Source organism: Artemia sp. Qi Xiang Cuo, chromosome 3, assembly GCF_049724085.1.
Source record: "Artemia sp. Qi Xiang Cuo chromosome 3, ASM4972408v1, whole genome shotgun sequence".
NCBI classification, from domain to species: domain Eukaryota; kingdom Metazoa; phylum Arthropoda; class Branchiopoda; order Anostraca; family Artemiidae; genus Artemia; species Artemia sp. Qi Xiang Cuo.
In genome coordinates, this window is record NC_142796.1 from 21,714,490 (window position 1) to 21,741,679 (window position 27,190).

Consider the following 27,190-nt stretch of genomic DNA (forward strand, 5'->3'; position numbering starts at 1 on the left):
AAGCACATAAGATTTTACCTAGAGATTATAATATTTTATAAAAATTAAACTCAATTGAATTTTTTAAATTGTATTATTGGTTGTTTTTTGTTTTTTACAGTCCATTAGCTACTATACCTATCCAGAAAACGGACCTGTGTAAAACACTAATGACGGTGCGATAGTTGACGGTGAGATAGTTAATCGCGTGTGTGGCAACGCCGTTTTGATCGATGGGTGTGATAACTTATCCCCTCTTCCGAAGGTCACGTTAAAGGTAGGAAATAATGATAAAGTAGAAAATGTTTTAAACGACGCGAATGAAAACAAATTAGCAGAATTTTGTGAGGAAATTTAGTGAACCAGATTTTAGAAATATTTGGAAGAGGATGACCCAGCACTTGCATATGATCTTTTGGCTACAGATTTTATAGATATTGAATAAGACTTTGCTTCAAATGATATTGAAAATAATAACCATAATTTTCCTCCTAAACTGGAGACTACAAAATATGCTTTAACTTCGATACGTCATACAGACAATTTGAAAAGTTTGCCTTAGAAATCCTTCGGTTTTTGATCTGAATCAATTAAAAGAATACAGAAATGCGTTGAATAAGGAAAAAGAAAAACAATATAGCTTTATTAACTTAGTGAATTTGATGAGGGAAAAGAACTTTAAATAAATGGGAAAACGATTAAATTTAGATAATCCATTATTAGAAATATTGCACCGAGCGCTTGGAGCATAGTCCTAGGTACTGCTCGTGAAGTTAAGTGTCTTTTTTGCATTTGAGACCACGGTGAAAGATCCTCCCTCGCTAAAGAATGAACAAAAATTAAGTTATTCTTATTTCTAATTTTTTCTCCTTTTTTCATTTTTTTCAGTTAGAGATTTGTTTTTCTCTTCCATTTATTTTTGCTTTTTCGTATTATTGATTGGACGTTAATATTGTTTTTCACCTGTCATATAGCACGTCATTGCGGACTTCACCCTGCAGTTGAAGGAAACTATCTTGTAAGTACTTTTTATTAAATGTCTCCTTAAAACCTAAAAAAAAGTACTTTATTATTATTGAATAACAAGAATTAAGAAAAAAACTGAGCCCTCTTACCTGTTTTGTGATAGTTTTAACATTCTGCAACGGAATGCCCTGATAATTGCTTCGAATGATTAGCTTGAGCAGATTATGACCTAGAACTTCGAATACCATACAGACATGAGTACCATTTATTCCACAAATTTTGAAATCATCCAATAGCTGAACAGTCTTTTCTCGTTTGGGGTCTGCTTCATCACTACTTCTCACCTACCAATCGCAAAAAAAGGAGAATAGTTTAGCTTGCTAATTTTGGTACCATTATTCCACTTATTCCACGTTTTTATGTTGAACAAATACTATTTGTTCAACATTTTGCCACATTTAATTCACATACCATTTTATGTAGAATAAGAACGATTTATTCCAAATACATTTATTCCACATACAATATATATGTGGAATAAGAAACACTTTTTCTCAAATTTTAAATCAGTAATTAAACCGTCTTTTCTCGTTCAGGGTCTGCTTTACCATCACTTCTGACCTACCAATCGCAAAAGAGGAGAGTTTTAGCTCTAAATAAGAATTATTCAATTACATTTCTTTTCTATTGTTTAAGGGCTGTCCACAATGAACGTGACAAGTCAATATCTAAGGAATCAAGCATAGGACCAAATAAATATGTAGAATTTTAATATTTATAAGATGATAGCGCAATTTTTAGGGGGTTCACACCCTCCATTTAGGGACTGGACATGTGATGCGGTAGTACCGGCTTTGAGAAGCTATCATTTCATCAGTACACACAGTCAAACCAAAATTTAAGGAATGTCCTTATTTTTTCCAGAAGTAAGGGGGGTGAACATGAAATACGAAAAAGTGTGCTTTTATGTCTATTTTTTAGTTTTTTTCGGCAGAGGAGAGGTCCTTTAGATCAAACTTGGATGAGGGGTGGGGTGACTGGCTGATTCCATCCAGGAAAATCCCCCCACAGACACTTCCCCCCGCGGAACACCACCTTCAGCAGACAATCACCCCTCTAAAAATCCCCCTCACGTGTAAAATTGAAAAGCCAAAGGGAAAGTCAGACAAATAAAGACTCAAAAAAGAAGGGGTTTTGGAATATTCCACCTATATTCGAAAATGCATGTGGAATATATCGCGTGGAATTTCCTATAGCATTTATTTCTATGACTTGGAGCTTGACTCTATGCTGTTTCAACTTAAATTTTAAAACGATAATAAGAATAATAAATTGATAATAAATAAGTTAATAATGATTGGGAAAGAACCACTTTCCCAATCATATAATCAAACACGTGAACAACCCTTTAGATCTGCAAGAAATGCAATAATTAAAATAAGAACATCAGATGTCATAGTTCTCCAACTTATTTAATTGCTGGTTCGTTTTGTTTTTGAGTGAATGAATTGTTTTCTTTCAACTTCTCAGTTTCAACTTCTCGCTAGTATCCGTCGATAGCAGTTCATAATTTTTTTTGGATTTTGTGCAAATCGCGGATATTGGCGAATGGCCTCGCTCTTATGGTTATGGTTGTTAGGTATTTGGTTTTAATTCTTGTAATTTTTGGCTTTTATTGAATTTTATTCATTTTTTGGTTTTTTCATTGTTTTTTTTTCGTTTCTTTTCACATTGACTTTCCGCGTTTGTTTTTGTTGGTTTTTTTTTCTTCGGCACTTATCTTGAATACATTATTTTGTTTCGCGCTGAAGAAGAGAGGCGGTTGTCCTCTCGAAATGTTCGCTTTGTTTGTTTATTCAGAGTGTGTTCCAGGTCCGACGAAAAGTTAATAATATTTAATAAAAATTTAATATTTCGTTCCAGGTTAGAGTGAGTTAACAGCTGGAACAATAACAAACTAAATCCGTATTAAATTTTGCATTGATGTTCAGCGAATATACCTAACTAGCATGTTTACGAAACCAACTTCTGTATAACCATCATTAGCACGGGGAAAATAGATGCAAATGACAAACTTAATAGTAAATTTTGAGTAGTAAGGGATCAAAAAATATTTTTCATATTTTACCCATTGCTCATTAAAATTACTCGTGTTTTAACAATAAATTACAATGCATATTAAAGCATTAGTTGATAAACTGTTCCAGGTTGGCAGTTAATTCCTATTAAGTTTGTAAATACGAATTAAATTGCAATCTCCACCTCGAACACACTCTCAGTATTCTCGTTTGACCTTAAAAACCCCATTTTTAATCGTTTCCTTTTCTTATATTAAAGATGAATTACTTTTAAATCCACTTTCGAACAAGGTATGAGATACCCTCTTTAGTTTTGCACGAAAGCATAGACTACAAAGAGGAAAGAGAAAGTCTCCAATTTGACTAAATTAAAAATGTCTAGAAAAAAAACTGCAAAGTTCAATGCCATCAACTTAGTTACCGATGACCTTTCATGTCAAGTCCAAGAATCAAGTTTACATTAAAAAAAAAAAAAAAGATAAAAGTGTTGTCCACCAACAAAAAAAAAGCGGTTTTGATTGCTAAGCTTTTCAGCATGTCAAAAAGATAAAAATACATGACACGAGGCGTGGATAAAACGTGGTATAGAGATTGTTTATTAATGTCACAAAAACTAATGTTTCTATGCAAAAATTTTATTAATCTACAGTGAAAAAAAAGATTAAATGAATAACCGGTTATATATATATATATATATATAAAAAAAAAAAAAAAAAAAAAAAAAAAAAAAAAAGCCGGTAAGCCAACTTGAAAAGATTCAGTCTCTGGTAGAACAGCAAATTTAAATATGCAAAGCAGTGTTTGATGGCAGGGTCGTAGTCACGATTGTTTTTGAGGAGAGGGGTATTTTCTTCGGGTGGGGGGTATTTTTTCGTGGAGAGGTTGGGTTACAAAAAAAAATTTAAAAAAACATTAAAATTCGTTTGTATGCATTTTTGTTACATGCATTTTGTTCAAAACCGCTAACCCCGTCCCCCATGGATACATCCCTTTTTAAAGGCAACGCGAACGCTTCTTCCTCTTTAAAACAAAGCGATTGCATCACATACTTGTGATTTTTAAAGTTGTTGTGATTGATTGATATAGTTGTATTGCAATCAAGCCAACTCTTCATGTCAATTTTCATTAAAACAATACGAGTATCATGTCGTGTCGTGTGTTTTTCTTGAACAACCAATATATTAGGTTATTTGAAAAAAAAATTATAAATTTTTAGCTTGCCAATTCTAATTTACACAATAGGACCTGTCAATTTTTTAAAATAAATCGTTTAGGGGTCCTTTGAGTTTCGAAATATTTATTTGAGGCGAGGGGTGGGGCACTGATTTAATAGAAATGAAATCAGAAGTAAAACGGAAATAATACCCCAAATTTTATTCGTCTTTTTTTTAAATTATTGACCAAGTTGCCTAACAATCTTAGACAATTTTTGTTTATTTTACTTTTTTGTGTTTCTAATTACTAATCCATTAATCATTTACTAATTCCAATGCAACTCTTGGTGAATTTAAATATAAAGTTTGCAATTTATTGTAATGTTGAAAATAAGTTCAATAACTTTGACCGAAAATTGAAGATACAAGTTTCACTATGTTTAAGTATTGGCGATTTTATTAGGTGTTGTAGTCTTGTTTTTCAGATGGGGGTAATCTCACAACAGAGTTACCAAGCCACAGATTTTTGAACAAGTCTTCTACAGTTAGCTAAAAGGCTAAAATAGATGCTACGATTGGAATCCATTCCTGACAGGAGTATCACGTACCAGCACGTAGATATACTACGCCTCCTGGTAATAAACAATTATTCATTCGAAAACTTCCAAATATGGAAGATTATACAAATTTATAGTATTTGCTATATACTACAGAAAACGATATGCTTAATTTAGCTCACAGAACCAGAGCGAAAGAAGGGAAGAGAAAGAGGCAGGCGAAGGAAGAATTAAGTTTTAAAGAAAATGTTGTTCCGAATATTAGATTTATGCTGAAAATATATACTTAAATACCTACAATAAAACCCAATATGCAAGTTCTATCAGAGATACTAAATTCCTAATTTGGTACTTGTATGATACACCCCCGACTACTCAAGTTGTTCATTTATTGACGCATTGCAAAACCAGTTTTTTTTTTTAGTTTCTTTCAGCTTAGCGTGAGACAAGGCAAAGAGAAGAAACACAATAGATGGAAAATATATAATTTGGGCTATAAATTTGCACATTGGGGGGGGGGGGTAAAGTATTTGGACAGTGTGAAGTTATAAAGCAATTCTTATTACATAATAAGCAAAATAATTGTACCTAACACATTAGGCATGCAGAACCGCTATACTTTACCCCTATACCCCCTAATGTGCAAACATACAGCCCAAATTTGTTTCTAAAGTATTATATTTTTATCATACTTAGGTATATTTCAACAGGATTGAGCGTCAGAAAAACAGGTTCTACTCAGATGAAGAATATTAGGTCGGGGCTATATCATACAAGTACCCCTAATTCGACTAAATTTAGTAATATAGCCATGGTGCAGCAGTGCAGCTGCAAAATCCTAAAGCATAGCCAAACTGCCACTTGAGATTAAACCAGAGGCTGATGGGAGGAGTTAAAACTGATTTCTAATACTTTTCAAAGTTAAGTGTGCTTTTTTTAGAGAAGTTGTATTTTTGAAGGTAAGAATAAAAAATAAACAGCTTCCAAAAAATGAGTTTTTGAAATATAAATGAAAAGCTACATTAAAACATAAAACAAGCAGAAATAAAGTCATGCAACAATTCAAAATCAACACGAACGGAAACTGCTATGACTGAGCAAATAAAACGAAACCAACAGAAACTACAACGAAAAACCAGATGAAACATAAAGAAAACCCATACTAGTATTAATAATATGATGCTATGGACGGATGATATCACTACAAGTTTCTTGTCGATCGGAGAAAGAAATTAGCTCTTTTTGGGTTCCATTTTTCAGGGCCTTTAACCCCAAACTAATTTTTTTTTTTTGTGTGCAATGGGGTTTCCTTCAGCCAGAGGCTTAGATTTTTTACTTTTAAATGGTTCAAAAAACTTTTATGTTTTTGGCCTTCTGCCAAACCCGTTAATAGAATAGCTATTTTTTTGCCTCCTGCATTGGGGTCCCCTGAGTCCAAAGCCTTAACAATAAAAGTTTCGAACCAATTTTTCTTTCGGAGGGGGGGGTAGGTTGGCTTTTTATTTGTTCATTTAAAGCCTATCATTATGAGGCAGACGCACTACAGTGTTTCCATTGACACTAAAAAATCAACATTGTCAAATAGAACAAAAAGAATATACTTACAGCTTTTAAGAGTTTAATTTCATCCAACGCTGTTTCCGTGTAATGGGAGGCACTTTTTACCACTTTGAGAGCAACAAACCGTTTTGAGCTAAAATTCAAATGAGAGAGTAGAAGAAGAAGGAAGATAAGTGTTGTCAGGATAGTAGAAGGCAAAACAGGTGTAGAAATAACATTGAAATTCAAATTTCATACTGAAATGAAATTATAAAAAGCAAGAGGGTGGTAGTGGCGTTTTTAGCATCTGAAGAAAGAAACCGTACACTTGAATCCAAAACCACTGTTAAGTATTTTCATTTTGTCATAAACAATTAGATGATAAGCTTCTCAGTCTATAGCAATACAGGCGTCCCCTCTGAAAACCTAATATCTGCACAAGAATTCGATTTCAAGGTGATGGACCTTACTTAATCTCAACACGACAAGTCCAAAGGTGCAGTCAGAAACATTTCTATCTGTTGTACTTTCTGAGATACGACCTAGAGTATTCAGGGATAAGAACAGATTTAACCGTTTTTTTACTGCGAAAACCTAGCACGGACAATACTAGAATTACAGAACATAGTATGAGATAAGGCAAGACAAGTTTAATTTACCCGCTGACAAACACGCAAAATGAAGTAGAGCATTGAAAAAGAAAAGGACAAGAACAGAGAATTATAAAGAAAAAACCAGTTTCTAAACAATACATAGTAAAGGATTAATTTAAACAATACTGGTAAATAATGCTAAATAGCACAAAATTGAAACACACGACTTACATTTGCATTAAACACATTTCACTCTACACAACTTAGACGTTTGAAGTGTAATATTTTTGCAAAATAGAATTATTTCTCAAAACACCATGAAACAAAAATTTCAAATTACGGCAAATTCCCGAACAAACCTTCAACTGCTCGGTTTCAGCGAATCATGCTTATAGATCATACGCATACCATAATTGCACTTAAGGGCAGCAAGTCTGGCGTAGTTGGCGCAAAAAACTGTTATGGTGTGTTCTACCGTACGCACGCCCACGAGTATTACACTTACCAGGACCATAAACGGGCCCGAGATATTTCAGCCAAGTAAACTCCACAATTGCTGTGCTTGCAACTACAATCGGTAAATAGGAATGGCACAGTTAGTACCCGCAGTGTAACGCTGGTAGTAAAGACAAGAAATTCAGTTTTTTTCTGGTAGTAAAGACAAGAATTCAAGTTCTAGCAGTTAATACCCAGAAGTTAGTGAGTCAAGGTTCGACTGTAAGACAGAGATTCAACCTAATAGGCAAGTCATTCTGCTTAAAAAAAAACTGTCAAACCTAAAGAAACTACAACAAAAATTATTATTTACATCTAAATGTTCAGAAATCAGGATTTGGAGAGGATAAGATATTAAAAGTGCGTAAAAATTAGAAACCTTAAATTGCCAAAAAAGCCCGAATTTTAGCCCCAAAATGAAAATAAACGTTTTGGCTTTAAATGGATTTTTGGGGTTTTATTGAAGTGATATCAGCTTGTAAATTTCGTTCTACTTCAGTTTCACACACCCCCCCCCCCTAATAAAAAAAATATTTTGGAATATTATATCTTAGCTTACCTGCTGAATTCCCAAATTTAGGCAAGAAAAACGTTACCACCTCAAACACACCCATTCAAAACCTCTTAAATAGCCCAAAGTTGAGTCATAAGTAATCCTATTAGCGTTTGAAGCTACACTAAAACAAATGCTATCTTTACGATTTAGAATAGACTACGCATAAAAGACATTTTTTTTAACCTTTGATGCCGTGAAAAGACCCGAAAGGGCCTCTCTTGCAAACCCCATCTATAAAGGATGCTCCAGTTTTGCCCAAGTAAAATGATGGAGGGTGGTTGATGTACAAGATATCACGGGAAATAGAGCTATTTCATGAAAACTTCTTGGGAAAGCGTAAAGAAGGAAGCTTTGAATAGAGTAGGATGGAGGACAATCATGCGCAGCTATGTTAGCCTCAGGCAGCTCTGTGCCAATGGCGCAATTTCGTCAAAATCCTAGGGGGAGGGGGGGGCAAAGTTGGAGCCAATTTTCCAAAATCAAGTGAAAATGACAGCGAAAACTGACCTGTTTCTCTGGATACTTGAATTATGCAGGCTTGTCTTAATTTTGACAAGATTTTCGCAGAAACTAAATTTCAGCTGGGGGGGGAGAGGCAAACTTGGGTATGGAAAGGGCAGTTGCCCCCTTCCTCTGCCCTATAGCAAATTACGCCCCTGGTTGGTGCTGCAGTAAGTATGATAGTATTGTAGTATTTGTGACAACTATGTTGCTTCCTTCAGGCCACATTTCAAAATTTCAGATATTTTCTTTGACGGATATAGCTATAAACCTTCAATCAAAGACTGTGCTCTTCGAAAACAGTCCATAGAGCTAATGCTTCCATGTCTCTCCTTAAGCTCTTGAATAAATTTAATGTCCCCCCATCCCATTCCTTAATGATCTATACTTCCTTTGTCCGCCCGCATCTTGAATATGCTTGTCCAGTTTGGAATCCTGGTATCTCCTGTGATGAATCAGAAAAAATTGAATCCATAAAAAAAAGAGCCCTGAGAATAATTTTTAATGAAGGTAAGGTAACATACTCGTTCCTTCTAAAAAAAAAGCCAAGTTGGAAACTCTTGAGCACAGGAAAGGAACTTTGTGCCTCCGTTTTGCAAAAAATGCAATAATAAACCCTCGCAAGGAGAACATTTTCCCCAAAAGACACTCCCCGTCCAGACACCGCCTGCCACGTGCTGTTTCTGAACCCATTCCTATCTTGTCCCCTATCCGGTGCTTGACCTCCAGGTATGAAAAAGCCTTTATACCTTTCATTACGAATAAAATAAACCACTAGTTTTTTTTTTTTTTTTTTTTTTTTCTCTCTCTCTTCGGTACAGGTGATACCCAAGTTTTTTGTTCGTTCGATTTTTTTTTGTTTCCTCCCCTCTTTTATATATTATCTTTTAAACCTTTTCAACGTTAACTTTATTGGTACTCCTTTAGAATACCTAATCTTTTATATACTGCTAGTTTGGTTAATGCTAATGAAATAAAATAACATAGGATGACTATATAATAGTTTAGAAACAAATTTGGGCAATATATTTGCACATTAGGGGGGGGGGGGGGAGCAAAGCATAGTATATATTAAATACGTAGTCTAACTTAACCTAGGTACCTTCCCCCCCCCCCCAAAACAAAACACTTTAAATATCGTATACGCAATTAAAACCACGCTATACATTGTATTTCTCTACAGCCGTGTGTTGAATCATCCCGTCAACCCGGGTTTGTTCAACGCGTCTCGAGTTTGAGATATAAAAAGAGTAGCTATACTAAAGCAGTACCATTTTATTTTACTCTTTTTTTAGTTTTTGCCTTTTTCAGTTTCTGACATTTTGCCACTTAATTTAATTATATTTTTTTTTTTTTACCAACGAATGGTTTTGCCATTCGGACATTGTTGTTTTTTGGCATTGGTTTGCCAGTTTTTTTTTTTTTAGTTTTTGTGCTTTTTTTATGATTTTTTTTTTTTTTTGGTTTTATGACTCCGAAATGCAAATTCGGCACTTCGGGGCTTGTGATAGATGTTTTTTGAAATAAATATCTTATTTTATCTTACAAAAGAACTATTTACAAAAAAAAAAAATAATAATAATAAAACTGAAAATTCTTCGCGGTTATGTTAAGAGGTCGCATTTGACATTTTCAAACACCTGAAATAATTACCATTAAAGGTTTGCTGAGCTACTTACGAAACTGATTTAAAACTGATTATAATCTACGGATCTAAACTGATTTAATGACAGCATTGTCGTACTGTTTACTCTCCGTTCATGAAAGTGAAGCTTTGGACCAACACGATAATACGAAGTGATAATTGATAGCAAATTATAATTTTCCCAATTACCACCATAATTTCAATTTATACACTATAATTACCTCGTGTTGGTGTAGCGGAGAAGCCTGTGACCTTGAGCACGAAGGTAAACAGGTTCAAACCCGCGCAGCGCGAGGAAGTATTTCGAACAATTTCTTGTCTATAATTTTTTCAATTTTAGTTTTATTTTTTTTTAATTTTAAGCATAATTCTTTTAATTCATAATATGGTTAAAATTAATAATTCAAAGAGTGATTGGTACTTAGGCATTATAGCGACCTCACTCAAGAAGTAACGTTGGGTTAAATTCTAATGAAAAATATCAAAACATGATAAAAATATAATACTTAAGAAACAAATTTGGGCTATATATCTGTACACAAGGGGGGTGAGGGTAAAGTATAGCGGGTCTATATGCAAAATGTGTTAACTACAATTATTCTGCATATTATGAAGTAAGAATGTGTTTCCAACTTCACGCTGTCCAAATATTTTAGCCCCCCCCCCTAATGTACATATATATATCCCAAATTAAATAAGTTCAATATATTCAATAGTAAAGTATTTGGACAGTTTGAAGTAAGAAAATAATTCTTTCTAGGTATATAGCCACTAAAAAATTGCAGAATAATAGCGAGGTATCTGGAAATTTTGTTAAAAAAAAAAAATAAAAAAAAAAAATAAATCCCAGTATGAAGCAAATGAAATGTTTCATTTAAGTGTTTTTTCCAAGTGTTAAGTGTGTTTTTTTTCAATGACCTTTTTTCGAAGTATTAAGTACTATTAATAGGTTAATGTAGTGTTTCATTTAATTATTTTATGATGATCGCTGATCAAAGTTTATGTTATTTGTGCCTTTCATGTATGTTATTTTACTGTGTTCATGGTCGTATATTTGGCTTTAAAATACCCTTTTCTATCTATCTATCTAATATGCTGAATACTCGTACCAAACACATTTTGCATGCAAACCCGCTATACACCCCCCCCCCCTAATATGCAAATCTATAGTCCAAATTTATTTCTATAGTAACGAGTGATTTTACACAGCGTAAACTTGAGTGAGTAGCGCATAATACACAAGTACCAAAATTCCTTCTCCCTATGGAAAAAAACTCAAACAAAATTAGTCTTATTTTCCACGGGGGTATTTTCCGGGGGTGGGGGTATTTTCCGCAGGCGGTGCTTTCCGGGGGGGGGGGGTAAACGTCTGGACAGTATCTCAGCCTGTATTTTACCTGTCTAAGGTTACCACTTTCTATGTTCCTAGAATTCCTAAAATGTGTAACATACGTTAATTCCAGAAAATCCACCTCTAGTTAACATGTAGCTTAAGGAAATGGGCACTAAATTTGCCCGTGTTTGGGCAGAAGTGGAGATTTCATTAAAAGAAATTGGTAACCTCGAAGAAAAAAAAAACATTATTCGCAATGAAATGAAAAAAGAAAACCAAATATAAAAGGGGCTTACTTCATATCCCAGCAGAGCCAGACTGTACTGAAGTGACCCCATCCAAGTTTGCGTAAAACGTTATACCGGCAATGAAAAACGTCTCCAATATTCACAGGATGATATCCACCTTAAAAAAAGAAAACTCTCACATTCTCTGGAATTCAGCCAAATTCAGAAAGAGAATTCAGAAAACAGCAAAGAAAAAGAAAATGAAGATACACTAGTATATAATTGGAAGAGAGTGAAGCAAACAATTTGCAGTGACTAGGGGGTGGACTTTATTTTGTGTCGAAAGAACATAAAACCAGGTAACAATTTTAGCCAATCAGAGCTTAATATATCTTTTCATCCAAAGCCCTATTTTCAGGCCACCCTATACCCAGGAAGTAGTTGGATACGGGTTGTGTAGATTATAGTTTTGAGTAGACATGTTCAGGTCTTTCAGAATCCGTGTTCAACCATATTTTATACCAATAAGTATTTAAAAATTTTCTCCAACAACCAAGAGGACTGATTTAATGGTTAAAAGGTCACTGGTTTCAAGGTCATTCAGCCAAAAAACTTCGTACCCATGGTGCCATACTTTTACCAAGCAAATAAAACCCATCAAAGATCAGTTTTAATTGACCTTCAGTCTCAATCAAAGTTGTACACTCCAATCTCATTTATTTAGTTTTTTATTACTACATGGACATTCATTATTATTTTTATCTGTGAATCTATATTTCAATTCAAGAAACGCTTTAAAGCTAATTAAAAATCGATATTCAAACCTTAAACGAGCAGAAATAGCTAGACAATAAATCAAACTTAAAAACGAACAGAGATTAGAATTAAACATGAAGACAAACTTGAGACTAACAGAGACTACCACAAATTGGAGTTCAGCTGCAGCCACCCTTAAAACCCCTTCAAGACAAGAGTGTCATTCGTACTTTGCTGAAAACTATATCTATCTTGACCAGTATTTTTCTTTGTAGCAAAACAAATTTTTAATACTAATAAGTTTTTTTTATGGAAAAACTAACAATTTCTGGAAACAAATATAGTTGGAAGATACAATTTTATTGATTTAGTTTTACTATTTTAAACAGAAATTTACTTCGTTCTAAGGTTTAGAAAATGCCATAGCTAAGTAAAACTTTAAAACGTCAATTAATAGAAGTGGGGGATTACCCCCCCCACTCCCGACGATTTTTTCTTACTATGTCGATTCAAATGGCTATTTTGAAATTTTTGTATGGTAGCATGCAGGGGTACCCAGGGACGGATTAGGCGTTGGAGGAGTATCAGTTTGCCCTTCAAAGGTTGTTAATCCTTAAAAGAGACATTCGGGCTCAGAATTTCCTATCGAATGAGTCATTTCTCAACTTCCTGCAGCCATCTATTCAATAAGATGAACTTTAAAAATATAAAATAATACATTGGAGGTATATGGTTCTTTGCTAATTAAAAGCTATTGCGTTCAATATGACTTTCATTCTGATAAGGGTTTTTCGCTCTCCAAAAAGTGAATTTGAAAAAATATCTTTGCTTTGAATCGGCAATTAGTGTTTCCCTCTGTAGATGAAAGTGTAACACTCTTTGGGTCCAACCGACAGCATTACCAGGCCGGGCGTAAACAGCGCAAAACAGAATTACAAGGTTGTTTTTGCAACAACTACAACAACAAAACGTCCCTTTATAAAATTAGGTTGTTTCTTTTTGCTCGCTTAACGTGACAATTTACAAAACACACGTATTGCCATATGCATTTAGAGCGGAAATATTTTTTTCGAATCTCCTACTGAAATTTTCTCATCCTAGAGTGGACAGATGGATATTTTATTTGCATCTTAAGCGTTAGGTGAATTTTCTCGTACGAGAGTAATTTGCAATTTGACACATTTTTGAAAATCTGTCCAAAGAGCACAAATGTGTCCTTCTTGGAAGCATCGACTATGTCTTAAGTAAAAATAAGATCCTTAAAAGATCCAACACCCAATAAGAAAAAGTAACTATTTGGAAGAATAAAGACACATAGACATAGAACACAGCCATAAGCTGGTCGTAGTTAAGCTTCTTCTTCACAAATTTAATCCTCTTGAACAAATCCATCGCATTTAATTGCATAAAAAATCAAAATATTTAAAAAGCATAAATTTTGAACAATTTTCCATCATTTAATTCGTATAATATAATGAAAAAGAGCAATGTACATTCTTTCAAACCACGCACTACAAATATACAATGAAGGAACGTTCTACACATATGGACTGCCGATCAATTCCGATCTGAAGTCTACTCGCGAAGCACTGGCTGAGCATTTTCAAACAGTTCGTAGTAACGAACTGTAAGTAAGGAGTGACTCGGGTGAATAGTGGCCAAAGCTCTTGAAACCGGGATTTTGAGACCAATAGATGCATCAACAGAATATATTTTTATGCTGATTTCAAATATATAAGTTTCATCAAGTTTAATGTTATCCATCAAATGGTATGCGCCAGAGAATAATTACCTAATTTTCGAAAAAAGGGAGAAACAACCCCTAAAGGTAATAGAGCTGTACTGAAACTTACATAATTATATGTATTGTTACCGAGGGCTCTATTTTAGAGGTTTCATGCTCCAGGAAGTCAAAATGTGGAATTTTTTTTTTGTTTGGCCAGAAGAGGGATAACGGATGCGTGTTTATTTGTTTTTTTTTTTTTTTTTTTTTTCCAGAAGTGATCGTACCAAACCAGTGGTCCTAGAATATCGCGGGAAGTTCTAGTGTTACTTAGGAGGTTCTTTCCATGTAGGAATTTTTCATGGGGGAAGGGACATTGCTATGAAGAGGGCGCCGGATTTCCCAGCATTATTTGAAAAAAGATCAGAAATTAAACAATAAAAAAAAACAATTTTTCAACTGAAAGTAAGGAACAACATCAAAATTTAAAACCAACAGAAATTAATACGTATATGATTGGGTTCGCCCCCTAGTCATTACCTCGCTCTTTACGCTAAAGTTTTTTTGTACTTTCATCAGAGCTATTTATTCTAATTAACGGCCTTTGTGATTAAGGGGTCATTCTTAAAGAATTGGAAAAAAATTTGAATTTAGCATAAAGAGCGGGGTACTGACTGGGGGGCGAAGCACCTAATATACGTAATAAAAATATACGAATATATAAGCTCGTTACGTAAGTTAATTCGTAAGTTCCGCCCGAACGAAATTTCGAGAAAGCCATTTAGTAAAAAAAAAGTAAAATTAATATGCAAATTTTGTTTTGATTATTCATGTATGATGAGCCACAATAAAAGCTGCATTAACTCAAAAACGTTCAGAAATTAAATAAAAAAAACAAGTTTTTCTAATTGAAAGTATGGAATGACATTATAACTTAAAAAAAACAGAAATTATTCCGTATATGAAAGGGGCTGCCCCCTCCTCAACCCATCGCTCTTTACGCTAATGTTTGACTCTCTCACAACTTTGTTTTTCAAAACCATAAAAAAACTTTAGCGTAAAGAGAGAAAGCAAAAATCCTCAGCATCTTTCCACTCATAATTGGTACAATATAGTGAAAACCAGGTGTATGAATTCCTTCAAATCGAGAACTTCTCATTTTAAAAATTTAATGGGCCAGCTTGCATCTTGCTATCTCATGACAAGACTAGCCTAAAACTTAAAATGACGGAAATTAAGTTTGTAAGCGATGAGAAAGGAAAATTTCAATCAAAATTTTCAAATTCCTTTTTCTAAAACTATACACAACTATCCTTATAATTTGTCATTTTGCTCAATGATTCACATAATGAATAGTGTAACTATAATTAGAAATTAATTCGTTTGTCTCTCATAAGGGCCTGTAGTGACCTTCAATAAGATGTAGGGAGTTAGAAAATACCTTTTTAACCACAAAATCAGGTAGTCATACAAAAACTCACCTTTGCAATAATCCTTAGAATCTTCTTGCTCATCGTCATCAGACTCAAAAATTTCTTCTTCTTCATCCTCAGTTGGAACAGATATTGACGCTCTATTTTCTCTAGAAAACAATACAAGTTGTTAGACAATTTTAGTTTAAGGCAATTTAAGTGTTTTCTACGTGGAAAAAAAAATACACAACTGGCGTTGTTTTCTAAAGCGGTGTGATACGGCTAATAACCTCGTTTTTATCGTTAAAAAAAAATTCCTATGAACAAATAGCAATCTCACATTTTGATGAGTCAAATTTGAATATTTAATCATTTACTGAGCAGAAGGAGTACAGCTTTAGGAAAAATAAAGCGATGTTTCATTGAACGTTTCTCCCAAGATTATGGTATAGCTATTATAGTAGAATTCATTTAGCCATCTAACAACAGACACCATTCCACGAAGTCAACAACAGACACCAAGTCAGTTTGATAGAATAATCCTCCGAGTCAGAATTATCAGTGTCACATTTTTCCTATGAATATGATATTTTCAATGGAAAATGACATTTTTCTAGAGAAAGGCATGAAAAGATTTAGAAAAATATACCTGCATTAAGTTCTCATTTCTTTAAAGACATGCTAAAACTGAAACTGTTCTGCGTTAAACATCCAGTGTATACGGTGAAGGTATCTTCAAGTGGGGGGGGGGATTCCATTCCCCCGAAATCCCACGGCTTCAACGATGTCTCCCATTATTTTCTAATTATAATCTAATTCACCTAATTTTGCTATTTTTATTTTACCCCCCCCCCCCCACCCCTCGAAAATAAAATCCAGAATGCTACATATTTTCAAGAAGTTTTTATGTTCACTGAAGCTAAATAAAAGGAGTATTTCAAACAGTTCGTGGTAACGAACTGTAAGTAAGGAGCCACCCGGCTCAATAGTAACCGAAACTTTAAAAAAAGGAATTTTGATACCTTGGGGGGTTGTGGGGGTTAGTTATTGGATCTTTCAAATATACAAAAAAAAATTGTATATCCCAAAATTTTGATCCGATATCTTAGGGGAAAAAGCAGCGTTGGGTGGGGGCTAGTTGCCCTTCATTCTTTTTGGCACTTTTAATTTACGTTCATATGAACCCTCTCCCGAACTTCTAAGACCATTGGTTCGATACGATTATTCCCGGGAGTAAAAATAAAAAACACGCATCCGTGACATTTCTTATGGACAAAGATACAACACTCCACACTTTTGTATATAGGAGCTTGAAGCCACTACAGTAGAGTTCTCTGATATGCAGAATCTAATTGTGTGATTTTCAATAAAATTGCTTGACTTCTTTTTTTAGGGGGGGTCCTCTTTTTCAAAATCCAGACAAATATTCTCAGGCTCGTAGCTTCTGATAGGTAACTATAAACTTAATGTTATATGTTTGGAATCAGCATAAAAAGTTCGCCGAAACAGAATTACTAATTATCAAAAAAAATTTTACTGCTCATTCGCGTAAATTTACTACTTGCCCAGGAAATTTGAAAATTGGACATTCGACTATAAAGAAAAATTTAAAAACCCTTTCAAACTTCATAACAAGTATAAAAATGCAAAAAAAAATGTACATATAAAAAGTACAAAAAAGATAGATAGATCCATTTTTTGACCAATATTTTAAATTTTAATTTTCGAACGTAGTATTCGTTATACGGAATTTTTCCCACCAAATCACGTTCTAAATAATAGTGTCAAAATTGCCTCTTGAACTAAACACTAAATTTAATTATCTTCCCGAGCAGCGTTTCCCAAAGCAAGACATATGTACCCTCAAGGGTGCGAGTAGAGTTTGTTTTGGGTAAGCGTTGCACCGAAGTTTTGTGGGGACATATTCCTGTTCCGTGCTAGGAACGGGGTATTGGATATAGAACCGCGTGAATGAATAAAAATACTGAGCGTTCAAACTTACAAAAGAGTACCTCGCTAAAATAAATCAACTAAAATTCTCCAAATTGTTTATGCGGTATTGAAGAAACAGTAGAGCATGTATTATTTGAACGTCCAATACGTACGTCTTAGGTTCGATCTAGGTTTAAATCTGAATTACTATTATTTTAACTTCGCTTTTGATTTAAATATTTTATTGCATAAAAGACATGTTTATAATCTGTTTATGAATTCTATTTTGCGTGCTAAGCATTTTAGTGTTTCATTTTATGTTCCAATTTGGCTCATAAATGGCATATTTAGGTGTCTGTTTCCTTTTTTTAGTCATTTTTTTCGTAGTTGATTTATTTAAACTCAGATTAAAATTAAAAATTTTAATTGTTATATGAATATAGTTATATATACATACTAAATACTTAATACAGAACCAAATTACGACGATATGTAATCTCAGCAGGAATAATTTAACATCATTTATAACACAAATTTTATTTAAATCTTATTACGAATAACTTTATCTCTCTTTTATCATTATTTTGTGCATATGCTTAAAACGAGAAAATGGGCATGCTTATTTACAATTAAAAATATCCATTTTTTAGCGACGGGTATTCGGCTTTACGACAATTATAGTAATGAATGCGCGGTACACATACGCCATAAGTTTTTGAATAATATAGTGCCTTTTCCTGCTCCTTACCTTTCCTTTCTTTAGATATCAGAGGCCTCTGTATTTCCCACACGCACAACTCATGAGCGTTTCTATAGAGGAAGCTAAAACTTTTGGTGGTCCGTACCGAGATAAGGTGGAAAGCCCAAAAAATACTTGTTGTGTTGAATTTAGCTTCCTCTATACGTACTTCATTGGATAGCACAGGATAAAATAACACAGGATAAAATAACAATGGCTTATTTTATCCATAATACAGGATAAAATAACAACGGCTTATTTTATCCATAATACAGGATAAAATAACAATGGCTTATTTTATCCATAATACAGGATAAAATAACAATGGCTTGTGTCATTTTTTCCAACTTTTATAGATGAGAATTGTATTTAGAAAAATTAAAAAGAACAAATTCACCAGCTCGAAAAATAATATTTCACTCTATATGACAGAGCGAAATCCCTCGTCTTTCAGAAGCAAAAGCTGATGGGGGCCATATGTGCATTCAAGGGTTAGGTTTGATGGATCCTACAATACAACATCTATTTCTATCATTGACCCCCTCCCCTTCTCCGAAATGACTTTAGACCTTTCTGAAGCCCTAATTGAACGCGAAAGATAATGACCCAAACGTCCTTTCTAACGATGGAAAATGCTTTGGAACTGATCATGTGGAATATTTTCTTTGCAGTGCGAGGCAACGAAGGAAATTCCCTCGATAGAACTTTTATATTACGAGACACAAATGTTCCGTTTATCCGGTCATTTATAAACTGTAAGGAGAGAGTATTTTATAACGAGATGAAGAGAATTCATTACGGGATCAAAACCCCATAACAGCAAACACAATAGCACTGACTTAGTAAAGAGCGATATGTACCATATTGTATTAATTTTTTTTATACTACTCAAAAAATATTTATTATCAGCCCCAGCAATCATTAGAAACCATTAAGATAGCAGTTTGATTGCCCAAAATAAACCCAAGCAAAAAAATTTCAAATATAATACCTAATTCTCACCAAGGTTGACATTAAAGGCTTTATAAGATTGTCCGATTACAAATCTGAGGCTAATATTGCAATACAGATATATACATATAAAATAAGAAGGTGCTACGTATTTTCAAGAAGTTTTTATGTTCACTGAAGCTAAATAAAAGGAGTATTTCAAACAGTTCGTGGTAACGAACTGTAAGTAAGGAGCGACCCGGCTCAATAGTAACCGAAACTCTTAAAAAACGGAATTTTGATACCTGTAGCAACATCAAAGGAATCGGACTTTTATGCTGATTTCAAATATATAAGTTGAAAATCACACCATGCGATTCAGCATAACAGAGAACCGTACTGTAGAGGTTTCAAGCTTCTATCTAAAAAAATGTGGAATTTTGTATTTTTGTTAGAAGATATATCACGGATGCGTATTTATTTGTTTTTTTCAGGAGTGATAGTATCAACCTAGTGGTCCTAGAATATAGCGAGAGGGCTCATTCAAAAGGAAATTAAAAGTTGTAGTTCTCTTCTTAACTAACGAAAAAATTGGAGGGAAACTAGGCCCCCTCCCATGCTCATTTTTTTCCCAGAGTCACCCAATCAAAATTTTGAGATGACCATTTTGTTCAACATAGTCGAAAAATCTAATAACTATGTCTTTGAGGATGATTTAATCCCCCACAGTCCACGGGGGAAGGACTGCAAGTTATGAACTTTGCCCATTGTTTACATATAGTATTGGTTTTGGGAAGACGTTTTCAGGGGGGATTTTTTCTGGAGAGGGAGGGAGAGGGTTACGTGGGAGGATCTTCCCATGGAGGAATTTTTCATGGGGGAAGCGACATTGCTATGAATGAGGCGCCAGATTTTTCAGCATTATTTAAAAAACGATCAGAAATTAGACAAAAAAAACAAGTTTTTTCAACTGAAAGTAAGGAGCAACATTAAAATTTAACGAACAGAAATTATTACGTATGTTAGGGGGTTGGTCCCCTATTCAATACCTCGCTCTTTAAGCTAAAGTTTTTTTAGTACTTTCAGAAGAGCTATTTATTCTAATTAAACGGTCTTTGTGATTCAGGGGTCATTCTTACAGAATTGGAACAAAATACGAACTTTAGCATATCGTGCGTTAAACCCAATTAACAAGAAGGCCGAAAAAAGACACTTATGCTTTCTTAAATGCCATCAGTTGGTGGAGTAAAACATTAAGCTCAAACTATAAAAAGACATAAATTGACTTTGAAAATTCAGAATGGCACATCCAATAAATCAGCTAGTGTTCTCAATTAAATAAAAACGGATCAATAGTTAACATCGAGAGTTAAGCATAAAAGAGGCAGAAATTACCTCGAATAAGAAAGTAACTCTCCCTCACCTTGACATTCTCCTCTCAGAAAATCATGTACCATAATGTACAATTGACAAGATATAAAATTGTCCTCGCTACGATTTTTACTCAAATTATGTCCCATTGTCACTTTTCTTGGTATTAATTGTCAATATAAATAAATGAAAACCATATTCCTTAAAGTCTTCCATGTCCGGGCACTAAAATTAATTCTCCCCTTATAACAAACGACTAAAAGCAAAACGTATTCCCATAAAGCAGAAAAGGAAATCTCCATAGCTGGGGACATTTTGAAGACAACAAATTACAAAATGATTTATTATTTTGACTAAAGAGAAAGGGTAACTCATAAGAGTGAGAACTGGCGCTAGTGTCGACAAAAACGCCATCAACCCCATCTAGGGTTGGGCAACCCTTAGCACTTTTTTGGAACTGAGATTAGACACTTATATTTGTGCCCTAATTTAACGAATTACACTAATTAATTTAATTATTCTTATTATTACACCGATAAATGTTAAGTGTCGCCAAACGTTGGATGGCTTGATAGTTTGTTTGTCGACACTGGCGCCGCTTCCCACACTTATAAGTTACCCATACTCTTTGATTTGGACTGTATTAGCAATAGTCCGTTCTCAGTAAAGTTTAGAAATGGAACACATTAATATCCCGCGATTTTGAATAACAAAAACTTAGAATTTTCAGTATTTCAAATACCTCCTTTTATGAAAGTACCAAGGCACTAAATTTGAGATGCGATTCTTTAAATAGGATAAGTGTAAACTTACACAACCATATACGCTTTAAAAAATTAGGGAAACCCGCGAACTTATTTTTAATGAAAACACCTCTATGTGCAGCGGGTGCTGAGTTTGAAAATAAGAAAATATGTAAAAATCAGTAGAAAATGAGCGAGAAAAAATATCATCATGGATCTCAAGAAACTATAACTTTCTTAACTGCTGCAGCGAAACACAAACACTGCCATAAATCTAAACTATACATTAATATGCGCATTATTAAAATTATTTTAAAAAAAACACTTCAAACTATTATTTAATTGACTTGCCGACAAAAACGCCTTTTTAGAAAGACCAATTAGGCTATCTTATTCTGTAATTAAATAATAAAAAAAGGTTTTTTTAAACTGAAGGTAAGGAGCAAGATTAAAATTTGAAACAAACAGAAATTATTCCGTATATGACAGAGTCTGTCCTCTCTTCAATCCCTCTATCGTTACACGTTTTTTAGAACTTTAAAAAAGCTTCTTATTTCAGTTAAGCGATAAACGGTTCTTGTGTTTCAAAAGTTTTTCCTAAAGGAATTGGGACAAGAGCTAAATTTCAGCGAAAAGAGCGAGGAATTCAAGAGGGCCCATCATATACCGAACAATTTCTGTTTATTTTCAGTTTTGATCTTGCTCCTTACTTTTAATTTTTTAAAAAATGTTTTTTTATTTGATTTCTTATTGCTTTTCAAATGTACCAGGGAATCCATCCCCCCCCAACAAAAAATCCTTCCACATAAATTTACCCCAAGCACAATCCCCTTATGTAAAATAGAAACTTTTCCCCGGAAAATGCCCCTCCCAAGTTTCTCCCATGGAAAATTCCCCCATAGAAAATTTTTCCGGCGAAAAATCCTCCGACGGAAAAATCTCCATCGACAATTTCCTCCCGAACAATTACCCCAGAGCATTCTCATTCTCTCTGCATGTTAAATTTAGCAGCCAAAGAAAAATTAAGACAAATCAAAATAATTCCGTTTATAAATTCTGGCAAGTCTCTCCGTATAAGATTTCATCTTGAAAATCCCCCCCTGTAAACTTCCTCCCCAGGTAAAATTCTACCCGTGGAAAATCCCATCCCGAAAAAAACAACGCCACACCCCCCAAAAATTGTCTGTAAAATTTCCCGATAACAAATACTAAATGTAAACAATTTACAAATTGCATAACTTACAGCCCTTTTCCCAGGGGTTGTGGGGGTTAGTTATTGGATCTTTCAAATATGCAAAAAAATTGTATATCCCAAAATTTTGATCCGATATCTTAGGGGAAAAAAGCAGCGTTGGGTGGGGGCTAGTTGCCCTTCATTCTTTTTGGAACTAGAACTTTTAATTTCCGTTCATATGAACCCTCTCCTGAACTTCTAAGACCATTGGTTCGATACGATTACTCCCGAGAGTAAAAATAAAAAACACGCATCCGTGACCTTTCTTATGGACAAAGATACAAAACTCCACACTTTTGTAGATAGGAGCTTGAAGCCACTACAGTAGAGTTCTCTGATATGCAGAATCTAATTGTGTGATTTTCAATAAAATTGCTTGACTTCTTTTTTTAGGGGGGGCCTTTTCTCAAAATCCAGACAAATCTTCTCAGGCTCGTAGCTTCTGATAGGTAACTATAAACTTAATGTTATATGTTTGGAATCAGCATAAAAAGTAAACTCTTTTGATGTATTAATTGTTATCAAACTTCCTTTTATTGACATATCAATAGAATCCTTATTTTCTTTTTTATTTCAAAATACCACTTTTATTACTTAATTTTTGCTTATTCCCATTAGCCCATATTCTACCAAAAGCCATTTTAATTGTTGTATTGCTCGACGATCAGATGCAGACAAATTGGGTGTTATAGCCGTTTGGTTGGGCTTGTCTGTAAACAAGAAAAGCTCCCACTTGTTTCTTTTCACGATTCAGTGTGACAATAAAGAAAGAAAATTTACGCAACGAAAAAATCTTAATAGTTGCATAAAAACAAAAAGAAAAACTGTAGAAAATCCCGGTTTTCATGTAGGCCTATGTATAGACCGAAGATGGAGCCAGAGGGCAAAAAACATTTTAATTTTAATGTCTTTGGTACTTGAATATTTCTTATATATTCATTGTATGTTATATAAAATATAACATATATGTTCCTTATATGTCCATATAAAAATTACTTCTATAAAAGCGATTAAAACAGGCTGCTTATACAGTCTTGGTCCTCTAAGAAAATGTTTGCCCATTGCTCCCCTTTTTATCGTCCACATATATTCAAGCATATACTGAAGAGTCCTCAAAGAAGAATTTCCCCCATTGCTCCTTTTTTTAAAAGAAGATCATCTCTATTAGCAAATAGTATCAAATGATTTACCCATTTTCATTGCAGTCGTAAATTCCCCTTACAATCTCATTTGAAAGGTCAGAATCCCAATCATCCACCACTTCTGTATCTGTTAGACATGTTTCAAAGCTATCGTTATCTGTATCATCTCCATCCCCACTTGTTCCCTCTTCAATGATAGTACACTCATAAAAGCTGTCTGACGACACATCTCGACCTCGACTGTCACATGTGTCTGGCAATAGGTCAAGAATTCCTATTCCAGTTGGCAAAAAACTTGAAAACACGTCACGCGTTTTCCCGATTGCAAAATTTCCGAAGGAGCTAACAGATCTTTTAGCTCGATGAGAATTACAATGATCGGGAATAGGCAGGTATGTACGACTTCTTTGAGAACTGTATGATCTGTGAGTAAGCAATTTTTGGGGATTTTGTTTAAAAAAATTAACGTATTTCTTCGGAAATATACACCTAGTGAGCGCGTGGCCATCAACAATTTCAACTTTAGAAGAGCTATCTTCTTTTCCACATATATTAAACGATGTATCCACAGAAGAGGAATTAGAATGTAACGCGACTTTAACACAAGCGCCAAATTTACCGCATACACGAACATTGGAATCAAACAGAAGTGTAGCCATTTCGATCCGTGAATCGCTTATAATATGCATCAAATCATTTGATATAGGAGGCAAAAAGTGGGATATAAAAAATCGAGGAATCGAAATCAAATCGAAAGCAATTGTCTTAATCAATGCATCCATGTTAAGTCGTACACCAAACACGTTTGAATTTAAGAGGCATCTAACGTCTTGCACAAAAGTATTTGTATCATCCACAAACCATATTTTCGGGTGGGTACACCCAACACAACTTATATTTCTTTGAAAAAGATATGACGACATTCGACCAGATATAATAGTATTCACACTAGTGTTTAACTGAACTGCATAATTTTCCGCAAACGATTCCTCAAAATTTTTTACTCCGTAATATTTACGTTTCCTGCGTTTAAAAACTGCATTCTTGGTCCCTTTCTGAAACAACGCACCTTTTTCTAAGCCATATTTATTTCTGTTCATTATGCAATTAGAAAATTTCCTTATAAATTGAAGGATTGAACGCACAGAGACCACAATAAGAGATTCCACTAAACTAAGGAGAACGAACATGACTGATTTTTCATCAAAACTTATCACATTTTCACAATTTAAGTAACAATTTAGTATCCGGAGACTATAGGAACTTACTAGTACACAATTCTTGGAAGAACTAGCTAGTATCTCCTGAAGTTTTACTCTAAGCCAAAGTTTATTTTTACCGACCGACATCAAAAACTAAGAAATATAACGAAATCATTCATCAATTTTCATCCGCTCTTTAGACAGTAAAAAAAAACTTAACAAGTAAAAAAAGCTATTTATATTACAGAGTCTTTCTCTCATGGTTATAAGGATTGATTTTTGCGTAAGTATATACTGAAGAAGATAGGTCGTTACAAGGCAATTACAAAGGGACTCACAAAGACGATTACAAAAGAAAAGTAAAATTCAAACGGTCTGGCTGGTTGGTTCGAAAATGCTGCTTGTAAATCGTTACAGAGAAAAATTGAGACGTATCTCCTTTGACCGGTTGATTTGAGTCAATATTCCACCTACTTTGACTGACTGTAATCAGCTAAAATTGCTTAATACATAGTACTTTTTAAGTACATTAAGTACTTTTTCTTCGTTTTCCTTTTTCTTCATTTGCCAATCACGACGTGAAGATATTTAAGCGCAGAATTAAAATTATCTTAGAAACACAATTTAGTACTTGTCGGTTTTGGAAACACATTCACGAATTACGCTAAGGTTATATCTCAGAAAACCGGTTTCATAGCTACAAAAACAAGTGACGGATGATACAATGCATTGGACTTAGACAGAATGCATTGAACTTGCATAATTTAGGCTATATATTTCCACATTAGGGGGATGGGGTGGAGTTAGGTTAGGATGGGTTATGTTTCCATAATTTTGTTTCTAAATTATTATTTTATCATCATGTTTGGTTATATCTAATTAGAATTAACCTAACTTCACTTCTTGGGTGTGTTTCAGTAACCGACAAGTACCCATACTTTTAACGGAAACAATACTATTCATTGTTTTACTTAAGAGCATGTGCATATATTTTTTGGTATGGGTGGGAATCGCGTTCTGTCCTATAAACGAAATGATTGTAATGCCCAAATTATCCGTCGGAAAGTGACCAAAATATATTGCCCTATCTGGTGTAAATCCCTAATTTCAGGAAATACCCGGGCCAAATTCAAAAATTAGGAGTCAATTGAGTGATTTAACGCTAAAATAAAACGGTCCAAGAGAATCCCTATGCAGCGTTGTCCAGAGCGTTTTATTAAACCCGTCAGCTTTCCGCCCAAAACCTTATTGTTTTCGCGAACCATCTGTAGAGAAACGCAACTACCCTATGCGCTTGTCCTGGAGCTCTGCTAGTACTTTAGTATACTTTATGCAATTTTTTAATGCAGCAAAAAGTTAGTTCCTAGTCACATTTAAAGGAAGTCGGAAACTTCGAGAACACTACTGGATATCAACTACCGTAAATCAGGGTTCGAACGTACTAGTTGCTGTAAACAGCATTCATACTTCAGTTCACAGCTGCTTTTGCACGCCATGAAGAGAGAGAACAGTTGGACAAATAGCGAAGTTTTAAGAAAAACATGTCATTTAGTGATGCCCTTTCTTTAGATTACAAAAGTCAAAGTTTCACAATTTGTCAGGAAATTGCAGTTCATGAAAAAAAAGTTCTAGTGAAGATAAAATTAGATTCTGAACCATTTCAAAAAGCTCACAAAAACATACAGAAAACTAAAATTTCAAGAAAAGACTAAAAGGATCTGTTTCATGTTTTGTTATTTTTTTATAGATTTAGCCAAACAGATTTTGAAGAAGTTGCCATCAGCCTTGGTCTTACCCTTAGATTCATATAGTGCCCTGAGCCAGACAGTGCCTACTTAAGAATGAAGTTCACTTTAGAGAGAAACTCAACATAGAATAGAGAATATCTGGTTAAAATATGAATCAAGAGCAGTCTATCAAAGCATGATTTTAAAGCTCCTTGTTCTTCAGAGAGCACCATTTCACATAGGGCAGAAAAACCACTTCACTATACCATGGCGGACTTTGTCATAACTCCAGCCAATCAAAACTACGATTCTTTTGCAAAGACGAATCTTAGTTCATCAAAATCTTTCAAGGTCAGAACTCATGCTCATCCATCGCATATGGGATTAAAGCGTGTAAAAAGTTCGTACTTTGACAATACGGAGCCCGGGGTTCGATTCCTGCTGCCACAAGGATGGGCGACACACTTGCTATCTGTCCCAGTAAAAAAGGACTCAGCAACTGAAATATCGACCCGATGTCCTATGCTCGAGCATTGCATCTCAAAAATCTTTATCCTTTTATCCCTTTTAAGTCCATGCTTGAAAAAAAGAGTATTCATAACAGCATTGAGAAACATCCAGAAACAGCATTGAGAAAAAATCAGCCATTACATAAT

General features: G+C 34.2%; 1 protein-coding gene across 1 annotated transcript in view; it reads right to left on the reverse strand.

Moving 5' to 3' along the window:
* Positions 1-27,190, reverse strand: part of LOC148953853 (uncharacterized) — a 141,916-nt gene that overhangs the window by 110,760 nt on the left and 3,966 nt on the right. The window contains exons 2-5 of the mRNA XM_089085669.1: positions 15,584-15,684; positions 11,693-11,801; positions 6,340-6,427; positions 1,095-1,289 (exon numbers count right to left, since the gene is read on the reverse strand). Of these exons, the coding sequence (XP_088941795.1) occupies positions 1,095-1,289; positions 6,340-6,427; positions 11,693-11,801; positions 15,584-15,684 (493 nt within the window). The remainder of the gene's footprint in view (positions 1-1,094; positions 1,290-6,339; positions 6,428-11,692; positions 11,802-15,583; positions 15,685-27,190) is intronic.